At 37.7% G+C, this 15,238-nt stretch overlaps 1 protein-coding gene across 7 annotated transcripts in view; it reads right to left on the reverse strand.

The window, feature by feature from the left end:
- Nucleotides 1–1,701: 1,701 nt before the first annotated feature.
- ROBO1 (roundabout guidance receptor 1) overlaps nucleotides 1,702–15,238 on the reverse strand; it is a 741,248-nt gene continuing 727,711 nt past the window's right edge. For all 7 annotated transcript variants that reach the window (XM_071809765.1, XM_071809757.1, XM_065862790.2 and 4 more), the window contains 4 exons: nucleotides 13,576–13,728; nucleotides 5,489–5,797; nucleotides 4,027–4,226; nucleotides 1,702–3,416 (listed from right to left, as the gene is read on the reverse strand). In XM_071809765.1, coding sequence (XP_071665866.1) covers nucleotides 3,402–3,416; nucleotides 4,027–4,226; nucleotides 5,489–5,797; nucleotides 13,576–13,728 — 677 coding nt within the window. In that variant the 3' untranslated portion in view covers nucleotides 1,702–3,401. The remainder of the gene's footprint in view (nucleotides 3,417–4,026; nucleotides 4,227–5,488; nucleotides 5,798–13,575; nucleotides 13,729–15,238) is intronic.

Below are 15,238 nucleotides of genomic sequence, written 5' to 3' on the forward strand. Positions count from 1 at the left end.
CAAGAATATTATCAAACGTCAAACAAATTTATAAAAACTCTTAGTGAAAAAACCTTATTGGGCAAGATTCCCACTTACCACTGTTAGAGGTCAGAACTTCAGCTGGAGTCTGACTTCTAGCGAAATGCAGATGGACATGGACATCAGCTGGGGATCCGATGTGAGGTTTCCAAGTATGTCACCGTGCCAATAAAGAACAAAGTGAGTATCTGTTATTTCAGGCACGCAGCACCAGCGTTTCTGAACAGATACACCTCACAGAGGTTTACATGCCACAGCTGCAATTACATCCCAGTTTTGTGCTGCACCACTACGCCTTTGGCGGCAGCTTGAGCTTTAGTGCCATGGGGCTGACATGCCCAGTGACCCTGCTTGGAGCTCCACCTCGCTCTCCACAGCCTGGAAGTGGCTTGAGCCCAAAGCACAAGGCTGCTCCTGGTGCCAGCAAATCAGCTGCTGAAGCAGCCTGTGCCCATCAAATCAACCTCTCCTGCCTCCTCCAAAGGAAAGGTGCAGGCCAGATGGATGTCTCCTGGGGGATCCTCTGGTCTACGGGCACCCATCTGGATTATGTCGGCAGCTCTAACACATAGTGGTCTGAACCCAGGCAGGAGGATGGAAAATGTCCCCAAAAACTCTTCAAGCAACATAGAAAGATTACATACTTATTCTACTTAACACCTGCTTCAAAGCTATAATTTTGAAAAGAAAATATATAATACTTGAGGCTTGTGGCCAGTTAGGTTGCCATGGGTCTAGTGGCAGGACATCACAGAATCACAGAATGTCAGGGATTGGAAGGGACCTCAGAAGACCATCTAGTCCAATCCCCCTGCCGGAGCAGGAACACCTAGATGAGGTTGCACAGGAATGTGTCGAGGAGGGTTTTGAATGTCTCCAGAGACATTTGGTGCTGTAGCAGTGCTCTGCAGCACCTCAGGATCTGGATCTGGACTCTTTAAAGATCTTGGGAAAGGAGAAGCGTGGTAGTCAAAAAGACAAGGTGCAAAAAGGTTTTGTTGAATCGAAGATGTACTTTTTTTTTTTTTTGCTGGAATGTGCTGGCTATCTTGCTCTTTTTTTTTGTTGGTTTTGTGTTTGCTTGGGTTTTTTTTGTTTTCTTGTTTATAACTGGGATGATGGTTGTAGGGTAAGGAAGGGCAAGAACGAGGTGATCAGTAAGAGTACAGGTACATGAAAATGCATGAGCGGAAAAGGGACAATCATGTTAGCTGACCGTGATCCACCAAAGGACTTTGCTGACCACAGAATGGCTACAGGGCTGGAGGACAGAAGGCAGGTAAGAAAACTTGTATTTGTGCAGGCCCCAACAAAAACATGACTCATAATATTCATTCCCTTCACATATTTGGATCTTATTTCCTTTGTAACAACTGCAACTCACCCCTGAGGTGAATGCTTTTGTTGGTACAGATTTTCTTCATCAGCTTTCTCTGGAAATTGGCAGGCTAATAGATGTTTTTGTTATCACAGCTCATGAAGCACCCAGAAATCAGATCTTTAAGGCAATCAATTTTAATTATGTAAAATCTTAGGCTGCATCCAGCTCTCCCACTTTGCTCGTGCTACTGTGACTGCAGGATTTCCATGGAACAGATTCTGACTCTTACCAATAGAAACAAGATCAGAGTTGGCCACAGAATTACGTTTCAGGGAACACAAGAAACTACGCAAGGAAGATAATGTATTTGAGAACATTTTTAATAAATAATGTGACAAAAATTACTTTTTTGATTATTGGATCCTCAGTATGCAAAATTATGGCTAAAATATGAGGTTTCTTACATGAACATAATGAAAACATTAATCACATGGATTGTTCCTTTAGTACCGCACACCCTTTCTATGGAACCTTTCTTTAAAAATCAGCTAAATGAAAAATTTCAGTCCTCGGTAAACACCAAAACACTTTTTTTTTTTCTTCTTTTTTTTTTTTTTTCATTGGGGCTAGTCCTGATAGCTGTCAATAAACAAACACACATTTTTCCATTAGCACCAATGACAAAGGAATTTTATAATTACAAAAAAGATCATAAAATCTACAGACAGAGGACATCATTTGGCAAATTTAATGCAACTAATGCCTCTATTTCAGCTTTAATGATAAGCCAATGTTGAGAGAGGCCACAGCAAAACTGATAATTTTCTGTAAGTCCAGGAAAAGTGAGAAGTGTTTTGATTATGGCCCACGTTTACGCTTGTTACTTTATTGTCTGTCATCATTCAAATATTCCAAATACAAACATAGAGCATTAACAAAAAGATGAAAAATATCCCAAACAAATGCTTAACATTTCAATAAGACAAAAAAAAAAAAAAAGGTTAATAGTTACAATGGTTTACAAACAAAGTTTAGTGATTGTGCTTTTAAAACCAAAAAAAAAAAAAAAAAAGATAAGCAGTGCATTACAAAAGAATTAATTGCCAAGATCAAACAAAACTTCTTTAAGTGGCACTTCTTCTTTAAGGTGAATTAACACAATTAGAGGTCTGAGATTTGGGCCAGTAACATTTAATGATATTACCCAATCATTATTAAAAATGTCCATTTTCATAGGCATTGCTCAAGATGAAAATTAGAAAAAGTTTCAGATAAACTTGCTCACGCCATCATTTGGCAAACAGCAATCACGTTGGCTTACCTCCTGCCTATCTCAAAGGACATTTTTAATAAGAATGTACTGAATGATTAAAATGGAAAGACAAATCAAAGTACCACAGGGGATTTAAAATGAGTACATATTTACAATAAGAGCCACCTCATCCCAAATTAATTTTACTTGCATTGGTAAAATTGTATCGTCTGCAAAAGGTTAGCAAGAGACTGGCAGAAAAGAAGACACAAAGTCTGTACAGAAATTGCAAGATGCCATTTGCACTAACTGCAGACTACAGTGAAACCCCCGGAATAAAAGAACATTCTGCACGATGTTTGCCTGGGGGATCTTTTTGATCAATGCCGTATTACTTGCAACGTTATGGATTGGCTCACTCGTGTGCCGGCAGTGCGCCAAGCACCGCCACGCTGGGGAGAAACTGCGGGCTCCTGGGCTCTGCAATCCCCTTCTGCTCTAATCCCAAGGCAGCAGCTGGCCCAGGGACTACCAAGAGCAGCTCACCTGCCTTCTTGGGCAGCAGAGATGATGCACGTAGCATTACGGAGTAGGCAAGGGCCGTTCCTAATAAAGAGGGTTTACAAAGAAAGAGTAAAATAAAAACTAGCATTTTGATGGCATGAAGAAAAAAAAAAAGGAAAATTGTACACTCTGATTGCACTGAACATTATTTCTGGCGTCAAACATCATCAGACTTGAGGCATCTTAAGTGATTTTTTTTTCTGATCAGATTTTAAAAGCCTGTTACAGTACATGTCGTTGTCTTCAGCTTTCTGTTTCCTGTAATAAAAGAGCATAAAAATGACTACATGTTAGATTTCATTATTTAAAGTATTTTTTCACATACTTCTTAGAGAATTGTTACTTTTCAATAATAATTACTACTTTGAATTACATGCAGCAACATGACTGCATGTTGGACACCCATTCTACAATCACGATTTAAATGGAATTATATATCATTAGTTAGATAAAAAAGAAGAAAAAATAGTTCATGCCTTAATATCTAATAAAATCTAGAACTATAAACTTTCCAAAAATATGAAAGGCAATGTCAGGGCATTCTTAGGTGCTATAATGCCTTCTTTTCACTTCTGAAACAGTCTGGATAATGTGAAGTGCACATTTACATACTGTATTTCTAAAAGTTCTGTTCCCTGGGCTTTAGTGTGGTGACAGTTATACTATGCTACGTACTACTTGTTTTCTACATTTTTTGACAAATTCTTACAGTTTCTTTCTTGGATTTGGCATGAGGTTACTAGACAAATAAATGTACTCATTTCTGTAAAGAGTACTATTTCTAATTCAAAGTGTTTTTTCTTGGCATCTGTCTAAGCACAGAAAATAGTCTTATTCTAGTCATGTTCAGTAGTACAACTGCAGTTACCTCCATCTCTTCTTCTTCCTCTTCTCCTTGTTCATATGCTCCCAGTACTTGCATTTCTGCAACATTCCTTCGAGCTATATTTGCTTGATCTGACCTCTGTCTACCTCCTGATCCTCTTGATGACATAGAGCTGGAGGAGCTGGGATCTCTAGGATTATTTGATGTTGGAAACGTTGGTCTAGAATATGGCAGGATGTCCTCTGTATAATTAAATATATACATTGTTATGTTTACAAGCCCAGAGATACTGTGATCCTAAAATTTCTGCCTGCAGTTGATTTATTTTACTTTTTATGATCCTCAGTAGGTTTAAAGTGATGCCTGACCGGAATACGGAATGCACTGTTTCCACAATAGCATTGCAGAAGCTTTCTTGAGGAAATTTATAGTGTTCACATGGTAACATTCACCACAGAAAAACTAATTCATGATTACTGTCCACTTCATTTAAATTTATGATCACTGCTCTATGTTCTACAGGAAAATAAAGAAAAAAATAAGCCTTGTAGTAAATTTTCAATATGACTGAGTAGGAGGAAATGAAAATATATGCATGATACTTGGAAGGAGCTCACTGCATATAAATAGTAGACCCTGTATTTCTCAAACTGAGTTTGAAACAAAATTAGTGGGCATGTTTTAAAATTTCAGCACCATCCCCTTAAGGTAAACTTGTAATAACTTTTCTCTCCAGTAATCACCTGTAATCAATACCAGTCTGGTACTAGTATGCCCATTTAACCAAATTAGTGCTCAGTCACCCCTCATATTGGGATACCTGTAGGAAGAAAAGACCAAGGCGTTTGTATGAATCTGTGTTGAAAGGCTTGGGCAACACTTGGCAAATTAATGTTCCATCAATCAGTAATCTTACCAGCTTCCATAAAGAAGAGATTCCATTGATCAGGTCTGATCCACATAATGCCGTATCAGTTAGTATTCACAGTTAAAGCCTTACTACTGTGGCTTTCTTATTTTTTAAACAGGACTAGGGTTACAAATAGACAAAAATGGGCGAAGTGCCAGTTCTTTGGTAGAAAAGTTAAATATCTGACTTATAGATCTACTATCTGACTTCAGCCACTTCCTTTGTAAATTAGATTATAACTAGATAGATTAGACATAACTAGACTATAAATGCATGGTAGGGGCAAGGATAATGATCGTTACAGCTCTTGAGGAAAATTTCTGTTTCAGCTTTCTCAGCGCTAGCTTTAATACATGATGGGTTCATAGGGAAAACAAGACAGAAAATCTATGTCTTTCATAAGCTTTTGTTTTCATTTTATGTTAATGAGAACCTGCATCATGACCTGTATTAGCACAAATAATTACAGTAAATGGTGACAATTCAGCACACCTAACTTCACTTACACCATCGTTGTGAGAGACCTGGAAAGAGCTGCCTCTTCCCTGTGACCAACACACAATATTTTATTAAAACCAGAGCATGCAAAATAACCTTGAGGAAGATGAGTTTTTGCTGGTGTGGCTTCTCGTTTTGGTGCTTTATTTCCTCGCAGTTTCCCATCGCTTTGCTGTTCCTGTGATTCTCTCCGCTCTCCCGAATTTGTCCGCATGTCCGAATGCTGTCGCCCCTCCACCCCGTCCCTCCCCTTGTAGCCGCCTCCTTTCCTTTCCGCAGACCTGTCTGTCCTCGCTTCTATAGAAGCAAGTTTTGGCAACATGACCGGCCGCACCTCCAGCTGTGATTTGGACTGGGCGGTTGGTGATTTTATAGCTGGAGGTGGCACAGGAGGGGGCGGCAAGTCTACAAAGTTGAAAAAGAATGATGATTACAATGACATCATACACCAACAAACTTAAATAATATTTAACTTCCACCGAAGAAACAGATGCCCTCTTCACTTTTAGCCTTCCCTCTGCCCTTTTCTCTCCACCCAAAAAAACTATTATGTTACTGTTACAACTGTTGATGGGTATTTTCCCAAAGCTTGAACTTCAAAAATACAAAGTAAAAACCTCCCACTGCCTTTTCAAAACACAATATTTTCTTAAAAATCATTACAAAAAGCTGTAAGGAAAATTAGGTTACTTGGATATTAATATATCAGTTATGGACATCAACATATTTATCCCCCAGTTCATTCAACACAGCAGCTTGTACTCCAGGTCTTCAGTGGGCTGAGCGTTAAAGCAAGTTGGCTGGGGTGTAAGTATGCATTTCAGATGCACTGCTGATATACCTAAGGATAAGCTATATTAATTATTGCGTCCTTCAAAACAATAGGTTAATCTAACGTACATATCTCTGGTGTCTCTGGGTATCTTACAAGATGTTAAAAAAATCCACACTCTATGAATGAAGTAACAAGCTCTCTGGAAGAACAAAAAAAACCCCCAAATGACACACAAGATTTGTGAATTTCTCTCAAGTTAGCACAGCTGAAGTAGTTCTAAAATCGTGTATGTTTTAAAATAGCATTTATAAGGCCGTTCTAAAATTCTTTATATTTTTAAAAAGTATTTATAAGGGTCACATATGTTTTACTCAGTCAAAGTTTTTTATTCCTGCATTAAGAATGTGTAGACTCTTCAGCAGGACACAATAATGCTCTGTGGAATATGAGGAGTGAAGGAAAAAAATGTAAAAGTCAAACAAGGAAGTGACAATACAAAAGAGGTTCACAACAAAGCTGTAGGAACAAATCACATGCGTGTAAGAGAACAAGAGGCTGAAAAACGTGAGACATGGAAGATGTCTCTGAGGTTAATATTCTCAAGTGAGATTGCTAAAAAAAATTTTAAAAAATAACAGAACTATTAAAAAATGTAACTTCAGCGTTTTCTGATCATGTGTATTCATTCTTTCTGCTTCCACAAAAATCTTGGAGCAGCTGTGTTTTTCAAACACCATTGCTATACATCCAGCTAATTCACAGTCTATTCAAGAGAACATTTCAACTGAAAATTAACTAAATTGTGCCAAAAATAAAGGTAGTACTCCTGAATAAGAAATAGAATAGTCATCTAAAATACACCTATAAATTCGGTTATGGTAGACACGAGATATTTTTGAGAGGTTTTCCAGTGTCACAAAGCACAAATGACTTGATCTAGCCTTGTGAAAAGGTGAAGCAATGCAGCAGTCAGTGCTCTATGCAGGCTTACTGGGCACCGTCCTCCACGTTAAACTGGTGACATAACTTGGAATTGCCCTTGACCTGTTTTAAACAGGACTGGAAGTTACATCAGTTGTCTAGCATGGGATGATGAGGAAGAAAGATGTCATAAAGCTAATTTCCTAAGGTTGGACATGCTTCAGGTAAAGGAGATCTGTAAATTCATTCTTGCTGCATTAACTCCACTGCCTTGCTAAAAAACAAAAACAAAAAACCACCAACCACAAACAAAAAAAAACAACCAAGCATACACAAAAAAGGTGAGGGAAACCACAAAAAAAATCCCCAAGCAACCAAGGAAACTTCTCCTTGTTCCAATTTATGGCTTGAATAAGGGACAAAATCCATTTAACTAGAAACACAGAAACTACTTTCCTTCTGTTCATCTTAGCTAAGAACAAGTTGGACAACTGGCCTTATATTCTTTGCAAACTTTGTAGGGTAGTTTGTTTTTCAAACTGACAGTTTGGGGAACATCAGTTTTACAGAGTAGCTAAAGGTAAACAACTGAATACTGACACTTAAGTATCTACTTAACACTCACCATTCACAGATGTCTTCTAAGAAAAAGTACTGTCATTTCCAAAACTTGAGAGGCATAATGGAAATTAGTTGGAAGCCTGAATATACTAGGTGGCTGACTCAAAATAATTTTACTTACGGAGTGGGAATTATTACGCTATATAGAGGAACACAGATAGATCTGTGGGAAATGGACTGCACTTTTTAACTGAGAGAATTAAAACTGGAAAATGGAGAGGCAACGTCTGATTCAATAAGATATTAAATACAACAGCTTTTGGCAAGAAAGCACAGACCAGTTACATTGCATTCTTTTGTTCTCCACAATGCTTTAAAAACATGGCTTACAGTGGTAACCTCTGTCCAAGACACAACCTCAGCAATGAAACTCTGTAATTCCACACATCAGAGCAGCGTTCAGACTAACTCCTCTATGCATCCAAAAATGCCCCGTAAGCTCTAGGCACCAAAGAACGAACCAAATCACTTTCACTGTGCTGCCCAGCCCTGTAGATGCTTGAATTCAATATGTGCCTACACGTGTAGGCATTTGGATCACAGGGTTTGATAGCCATACGAGCTTAAGTGTCAGTATCTCTCAAAAAAATCTTGGTCTGAAGGAGTATATAACCTCCTACAACTCAACGATGAGGTGAAAAATTGTGTGACGACTTCAGAATAGCATGTCATCTGTTCCTTGTAAGCTCAGTGCACCAGACCATGTCAGATCCAGCCCAAAACTTATCAAACACAACAACTGTTCTTCAAAAGCAATGCTGGAGATGGTGATGGCTCCCACCTTTTGCAGAACACTTTTAGTGATTACAGAACTTGGCCAAGATTTAAAAAATAAGATAAACTTGTCCTTAGCCTGAGGAGCTTCAAGAAATATTTTCTTTCCTCTGGAAAGCATCCTTCTCACGTCTTCCCTCAGAAAACGACACACCAAATTGTATGTGGATGAAGATACTCAAACTCAAAAGCCTAGGCTTCTGGAACCACAGCTGTTCACGCAATATCGCGTGTCTCACATTCCCCACTCACTGTCTCTATTAAGTTATCAGAGCACTGAATAGCCCTTCTGTTGAGCTTGCTGATGTAAAGGGAGTGCAGACACTTAACATCAGCCTTTTCAGTCACCCTTGGAGCCAACCTCCAACAGCTGTGGCATCATGAGGCACTGGCTGAATACCAAAGGAACCAGCATCTCTCCTGTAGTGTATAAAATACAACTTGGAACAAACTACTTTATTCAAGAATCCTACCCAGCTACACAGGACAACCAGCAAAGTGGTGTTAAGTCTTGACTATGGAAAAGAAAGATGCATTGATATAAAAAGTTTCATAAAATGCCAGTACCTCTATGGTACAGTAATAATTAAAGACAAGTGATATTCTTTTTCGAGAACATTTTTGCAACCTGCAGGGAAACTATAAAAATCTTCATTATAACACAATACTCCTCGCTGAGAAGAATCCTTTACAGAGGAAAAAAAAAAACTTTTCAGAGGTCAACACTATTACACCCCTGTGGTATTTATTTTAACAGCTCAGATCACAGACAAAATCCAGATTTAATCTGCCTCCTCGAGTACAAACTGGCATACTTCTTATTAAAAGGAAAATGGAAGCTTCCATTGTGAGGAATGAAAAATAAATCACAAAGCAACATCAAACCAATATAAAGAACTCAGAGGTATTTGTTAAAGGTCAGCTGTGCTCACATGTTTCATTCATGTCTATGTATTACTGTTGTACTGCTTCCCACATAACTAAAACAATTAATGTATACCGATTCACAGTGCAGCCTACAGGGGAAACCTTCTGTATTTGTCTTTTGAAAGGAGCAATGAAAATTTTCTAAATGACAACATACAGAGGAATACTGGAATAAGCAAAACACCAGTGGGGAAAAATAATCTACTGAGTTAGTTTGCAACTGAAGTGGAGAAACCAAAAAGAATCACAAAAAGATGAATTTTAAGTAATGACAAATAAGGGAATTAGGCCTTATTAGGCAACTCTATCTTTTCAGCTTTATCACGGTGTACATTTCTACAGTCATGCCCTGAAGAAAACAGCAGAGTTATAGATTTGATGCAATATTGGGGAAGATACAGAGTGAATTATTTTTGACTGCATATTCATGCCGGCAAGCAAATGACAAAATTGTTCCTGACTTAGTAAAGCTTTAAGATCATTTAAGATTCCTAGTTACATAATCACCTCAGCTACAATCATTCATGTACTAAAGTTATGTTCATGCTTTTTCTTTCAAGAAACATGGCTTAAACTGTACACAATAAAAGCAGTGGGATTTTAGGTTGTAGGGTTTATTTGCCTTTACGTACATTTATGTAATACTGTTATCAAAACAATTTTCTCTTCACAAAACCTGCCTGAGTATCAAAAACCAGCATTTACAAAATATCTCACAATGGAATCAAAAGTAAGGACTCTAAAGAGAACAGGTATCTGAAAATTATTATAATTCAATAAATAGTTGTTTTTTAGCAGAGGTAAGAAATGCATTCCTACTCATTTTTTACCTTGCTGAAATGTGTGCAGAGTAGATTATTTTGTACTGCACAGGCAGAGGGAGACAAAAGTACAAATGGTGTTGGCATACATAACAGCTCAACATTTCAAAGCGAAAATTCAAAGAAATATTTGGCAGAAATTCAATTGCCTTTTGTGAGAAATTCAGCTGCCCTAACATCATGTCACTGATAACACAGCTAAATAACTCAGTTACAGTCTCAACCAGATAGTTGTGAAAATGCTAGATTTTTTTTTCTCTGTCACTCAGAGATTCAAAAAAGAACCAGGATTTAAAATCTCATGTGAACTATCAACAGCACAATTTCTATTGAAAGACATACTGAATCGAAGCAATGACAAAGTAGATTTTATCCTTTTTATCCAAATGCTTACAATTCTGAGGGCTTGTAATTACTACTAAATCACCTCAAGACAGTGCAGAAGATGATTTCACATATATAATTTTTGAAAAGACAAAAATATTCTTTTAAAATTAGGTTTCTTAAATTAAATATGTAAGTAGGTCAGGCAAGGTTGAGAAGGAGGATACATCTGTTAGTTGGTTCTTGTAATGCACTCTTAGTAGTTAACTCTCTAAAAGGCTAGATGAAGAGCAATTAAAAATTCATACATTTTAATCCTTGCCACCTACTGAGCAAAGATTTTTAGCAACAAATATGGAGAACATTTCTCCGCCTGGATGACTGTCAATGAACAAAACAATTGAGCAGAAATCACATTCCACAAAAAGTAGAAACTGATTCGAAGCAATGCAAGCAGAAAATACAAAACTGTTACTACTTCAACAACACAGTGTAGATCAGAGGGCACTCGTCTTTCTTTAAAATAGGGTAGTAGTAATCCTTTTACTGTTACTTTCAGAAGTACCTATCTCCTTCACAAACCTTACTGTATAAAGAAAAAATAATACAGAATTTTTTAATGCTTTCATATATTGGCTGCTGAAAATACTCTTGGCATTTTCAGCCATTCATGCAGTGACTTTATTTATTTATATATCCTTTCTGTCGGCCAATAATGTCATTTCTCCATGCCATTGACTGGTATTTCACGAAACTGCTAGCAAATACTAATTCAGGTAATTTGGGAACAGTAGAAAGCTCTTTATATGTGAAATTAAATTCCATTTTAAAGGCTGAGAAAGTAATGAAGCAACATATTTTTCTCTTTTTAATATTCAGTGCTTCTAGCCACCAATAAATGCTTAAATTCAGAATATCTGCTTTGCTCTACTGCAAGCACACATATATTCACCCACCATGAGAAAAAGGAAAATCTTTGTATAATGCACTCCTTTAGAGAAAAAAATAACAGTGTAACATCAAGTCAGTAGAAAGAGGTAAGTATATCTGGGAAAGGTCACTTGTGCTTAAATGTTTCATTCACATCTCTGGAACACTTTTCTTCACTTAAGGAAAAAAATCAGTACATGTAATTGAATAGATAATTTTAAAGGGACAATATACTAGATGTGGCTATTAAAATGAATGGTCAGAATCTTCAGTAAGGTTCCAAATATGCTTATGCAAATGTAAGGAGGAAAAAATAATAATAATAAAAAAAATCAAAACCAAACAAGCCCTTCAACCTTTGAACTGGGTTTTATTAGTTCTGCTGAAATTAAAGCCATAATTTGCTGTTCCCCAAATGACCACACTATATTGCACACTAAACAGGTTAGCGAAAATTCTTACCTAATTAGAAAATATGCTGAAGTAAGCAGGTGCTATATAACACAAAACAAATATTGATCATGGTTGCCAAATCTATTGCAATATCTAACCACAATGCTCTATGATTTAACTTTGTATAATTACTTTCACAAAAACCTGTCATCAAATACAGGCCTATCTCTTATTTATTCCTGTGTTAGATGAAAATGGCCACATAAAACTCCTGTTCAGATTTTATTTCTGATGTCCTAGCTGTTGTGTTTGTATTGAGGTTTGATTCTCAGCCAATTATTCAGTTAAGAGCATTCTCTTCAAGAGAACAAAAGCTCATAAAATGTCCACAAAATCTTGCAAAATGCCGTTACAAGGGTCTCAAAAATGCTAGATTTCTGGTACAGTTTTGGGATTTACACCTTGTGTTGTTCTTTCACAGAAGCAAACGTACAAAACCACTGCAATAACCTCTTGAAATCAGACAATATTCCAACAGCTCAGTTTCACTGACAGAAGGGGCCTGGGCATAAGCCAAGAGGCCCAGGTGCACGGTGTCATGCCAGTATTTAATGCAGTCTAATATCAGATAGATGCAAGTGAGAAAAAATACTCAGAATAAAGTATAGATAATAGCACGGACAACCACTCATTGCTAAATTACTTCTGCTCATCGTGCTGTGAGCTTTGTATTAAATTTTTTCATCAAGTGGCAGGAATCATAGGGAGAAGTGGCTCAAAACTCCCTTCTTGTAACCCTGGATAAGGATCTATAATATTACGCCTTCATATGATAATGGCAAACGATGTCCCTCTTTGAAAAATTTCAGACTGGTAATGAAAGTCCTAATCAGATTGTTGTTCTGGAGAACCAGAAGGTGGGGAATGATGCCTTTCCTTCCCCTCCCCACCATTAGCAAATTTAGCAAACTTGACAAGATGGGTTAAGTCTTGGAGAATTTATCTTACATGAATTTCCAACAAAGGCCGCGGGTTGTTTTATAAAACTGGAAAGTAGTGCTTTAATAAAAGCTGCACCACCTGAGGCATTTTCATTAAAGGCTCTCTCTGGACAACATCACAATGTTTGCATTATCCTCCTGCGCTCCCAGGAGAATGCCAGCACTACCTTTGCAGCAAGAGTTGATATTGTGTGTGAAGGCATGAGAGAAGATGATTAGATTTTGCTTTTACTCACAAAGTAGCCACTCGCAACAATGCTGTGGTCAGGATTAAAATTCATTGATTTGTGTTGCTCAGTATTTGAATGGTAAATCTTTTTTTTTTCAGGAAAAGATAGATACATTCTGAAGGTTTTAATAGTCAGTCATGTGAACGAAGATTTTAATCCTAACTACATATTATTCTCAATGACTGTACTATTTATGCTATCTGGGCTCTTAAATAATGACAGTAATTAGCCGATTAGGACACTACAGAAAACAGGTGCAAGGCTCTGGAGTGGAAGCATCAATGTGCAATATTAAGGAACTCAGGCATTTAAAATGATTAATCTGTTCAGTGTGTTTAGCAACAGGAAACACAAATCACCGAATTCTGAAACATAATGTTATCTCTGTGGAAAAATTTCACACGCACGCGCTGAATGCATATTTAGAAAGGTTCACTGACGTGTTCACCCATTTCAGTGGACTCACCATCTGTGTAAACTTCTCTGCGCAGATGTCCTGGCTGGTGTTTCTGCTTTTTGGCAGGTCGGACCTTCTGTATTACAACAGCGCTCATGTTGCTGTCAGTAGAGACGGGGCTGGTGGGTCTAGGACAGTGTGATGCATGAAAATGTCTACGGCCTGGAAATTGTTAGAGAGCAATAGCAATTATTCTTCTTATCTAAAATAAGATGTTTTCATATTTTCTCTTTCTTCACTTCAGATGACCTAGGTATACAAAACCTGAAAATATGCTGGTGGAACAATAATAAAACACTCATCCTTCCTATCACCAGTTTTAGAGTGAGTTGTAACTAAATTGAAGCATTTGCTATGCTGTCAGTAGGCAGGTTGGCTTAGTTGCACAGATATTATCCAGCTGGTTGATAGCTGGTAGTTCCTGCCCCAGGAAGATGAACACCACCAGCAGTTGAGCACCGGCAGCCTCTTCCCTTCCAGAAGCAACAAAATATTTCAGTTCCCAGAGGAGTTTCACGTCCCCTAGCTTGGGCAGTGCAAGGCCACTCACGCCATGAGCAGAACAAGCCACCAGCAGGTCTTGGGTACAGATCCCCCCTCTGCTGTTTTGAGTGAATTACCAGGAATGCATCGGGGATGTACGACAGCTTATTTGCAAATAGGAAGTGTCACATTCTTGAGACGCGGAGTCAGGTATGAGTACAACCCATGCATAAAAATTAATGCATAACATGAACTTGACTATTGTAAAATTATTTACTCGTAATAGTAACGGGATATAAAAAGACCTTCTCTAAATATATGTAAATGCACACACACACATTTATATGAATGTATATGTAAAAAATGGATAAAATCCCGTCCCTGTGGGTATGAACGGGAGTTTTGCCACCTACTTCAGTTGGCCAGGATTTCATCCAGAATTACTAAATTACCTCCCCTCTCACTCTTCATGATGAACAGCTGTGTTGGAATGAAACAAAGGACTGCTAACTGGGAAAGGATATCAGAAATGGGAGGAAGGCTGCAAATCGGTGGAGTCAGGGTGGACGCAGTTCTGACAGAGTTACCTCTCTCCAGTTTGGATTGACTAGCAAAACATCCATGGATCTGCTTGAAACCTGCATCCCACCCTGCGTTATTCTTAGGTGAACTATAAAAATATACATTGGGCCTAGTCAGGTGACTGATTACCTGTATACATCCACTGTTGCTAGTAACCAGTATGTTGTGAACCAATAAATATTTCAAATATTATATTTCACAGGTCCAGTGATGATTTAGGAGAAAAAAAAAAAAAAAAGAAATATATGCATAAGGACTTGCTGCATATGCATAATCTAGAATCTGAACTGCAACTAATACCAGCTCTCAAATTATGAAGCCAGCACAAATCCAGTTCACATCAACAATACAACAGTAAGAGCTTAAACAGCGTTCCCCAAAAGATAACAGCAAAATAAAAAAAGGAAAACAATTATATTATGATCTTTTTCAAATCCAGTGGAAATATGACTGTAGAGGTTTGCTATTTATTTGGACATTAAATCTCTCATGAAGAGTGACTGAAAACACCGGGACCCTTATACTAGGGAAAAGGATAGAATTCTGTAATCCTTTTTTTTTTCCTCATTCAGTTCTGGGTGAAAATCCACCAGCAAGGCTGAGGTTT

The sequence above is a fragment of the Patagioenas fasciata genome, chromosome 1, assembly GCF_037038585.1.
Source record: "Patagioenas fasciata isolate bPatFas1 chromosome 1, bPatFas1.hap1, whole genome shotgun sequence".
NCBI lineage: Eukaryota > Metazoa > Chordata > Aves > Columbiformes > Columbidae > Patagioenas > Patagioenas fasciata.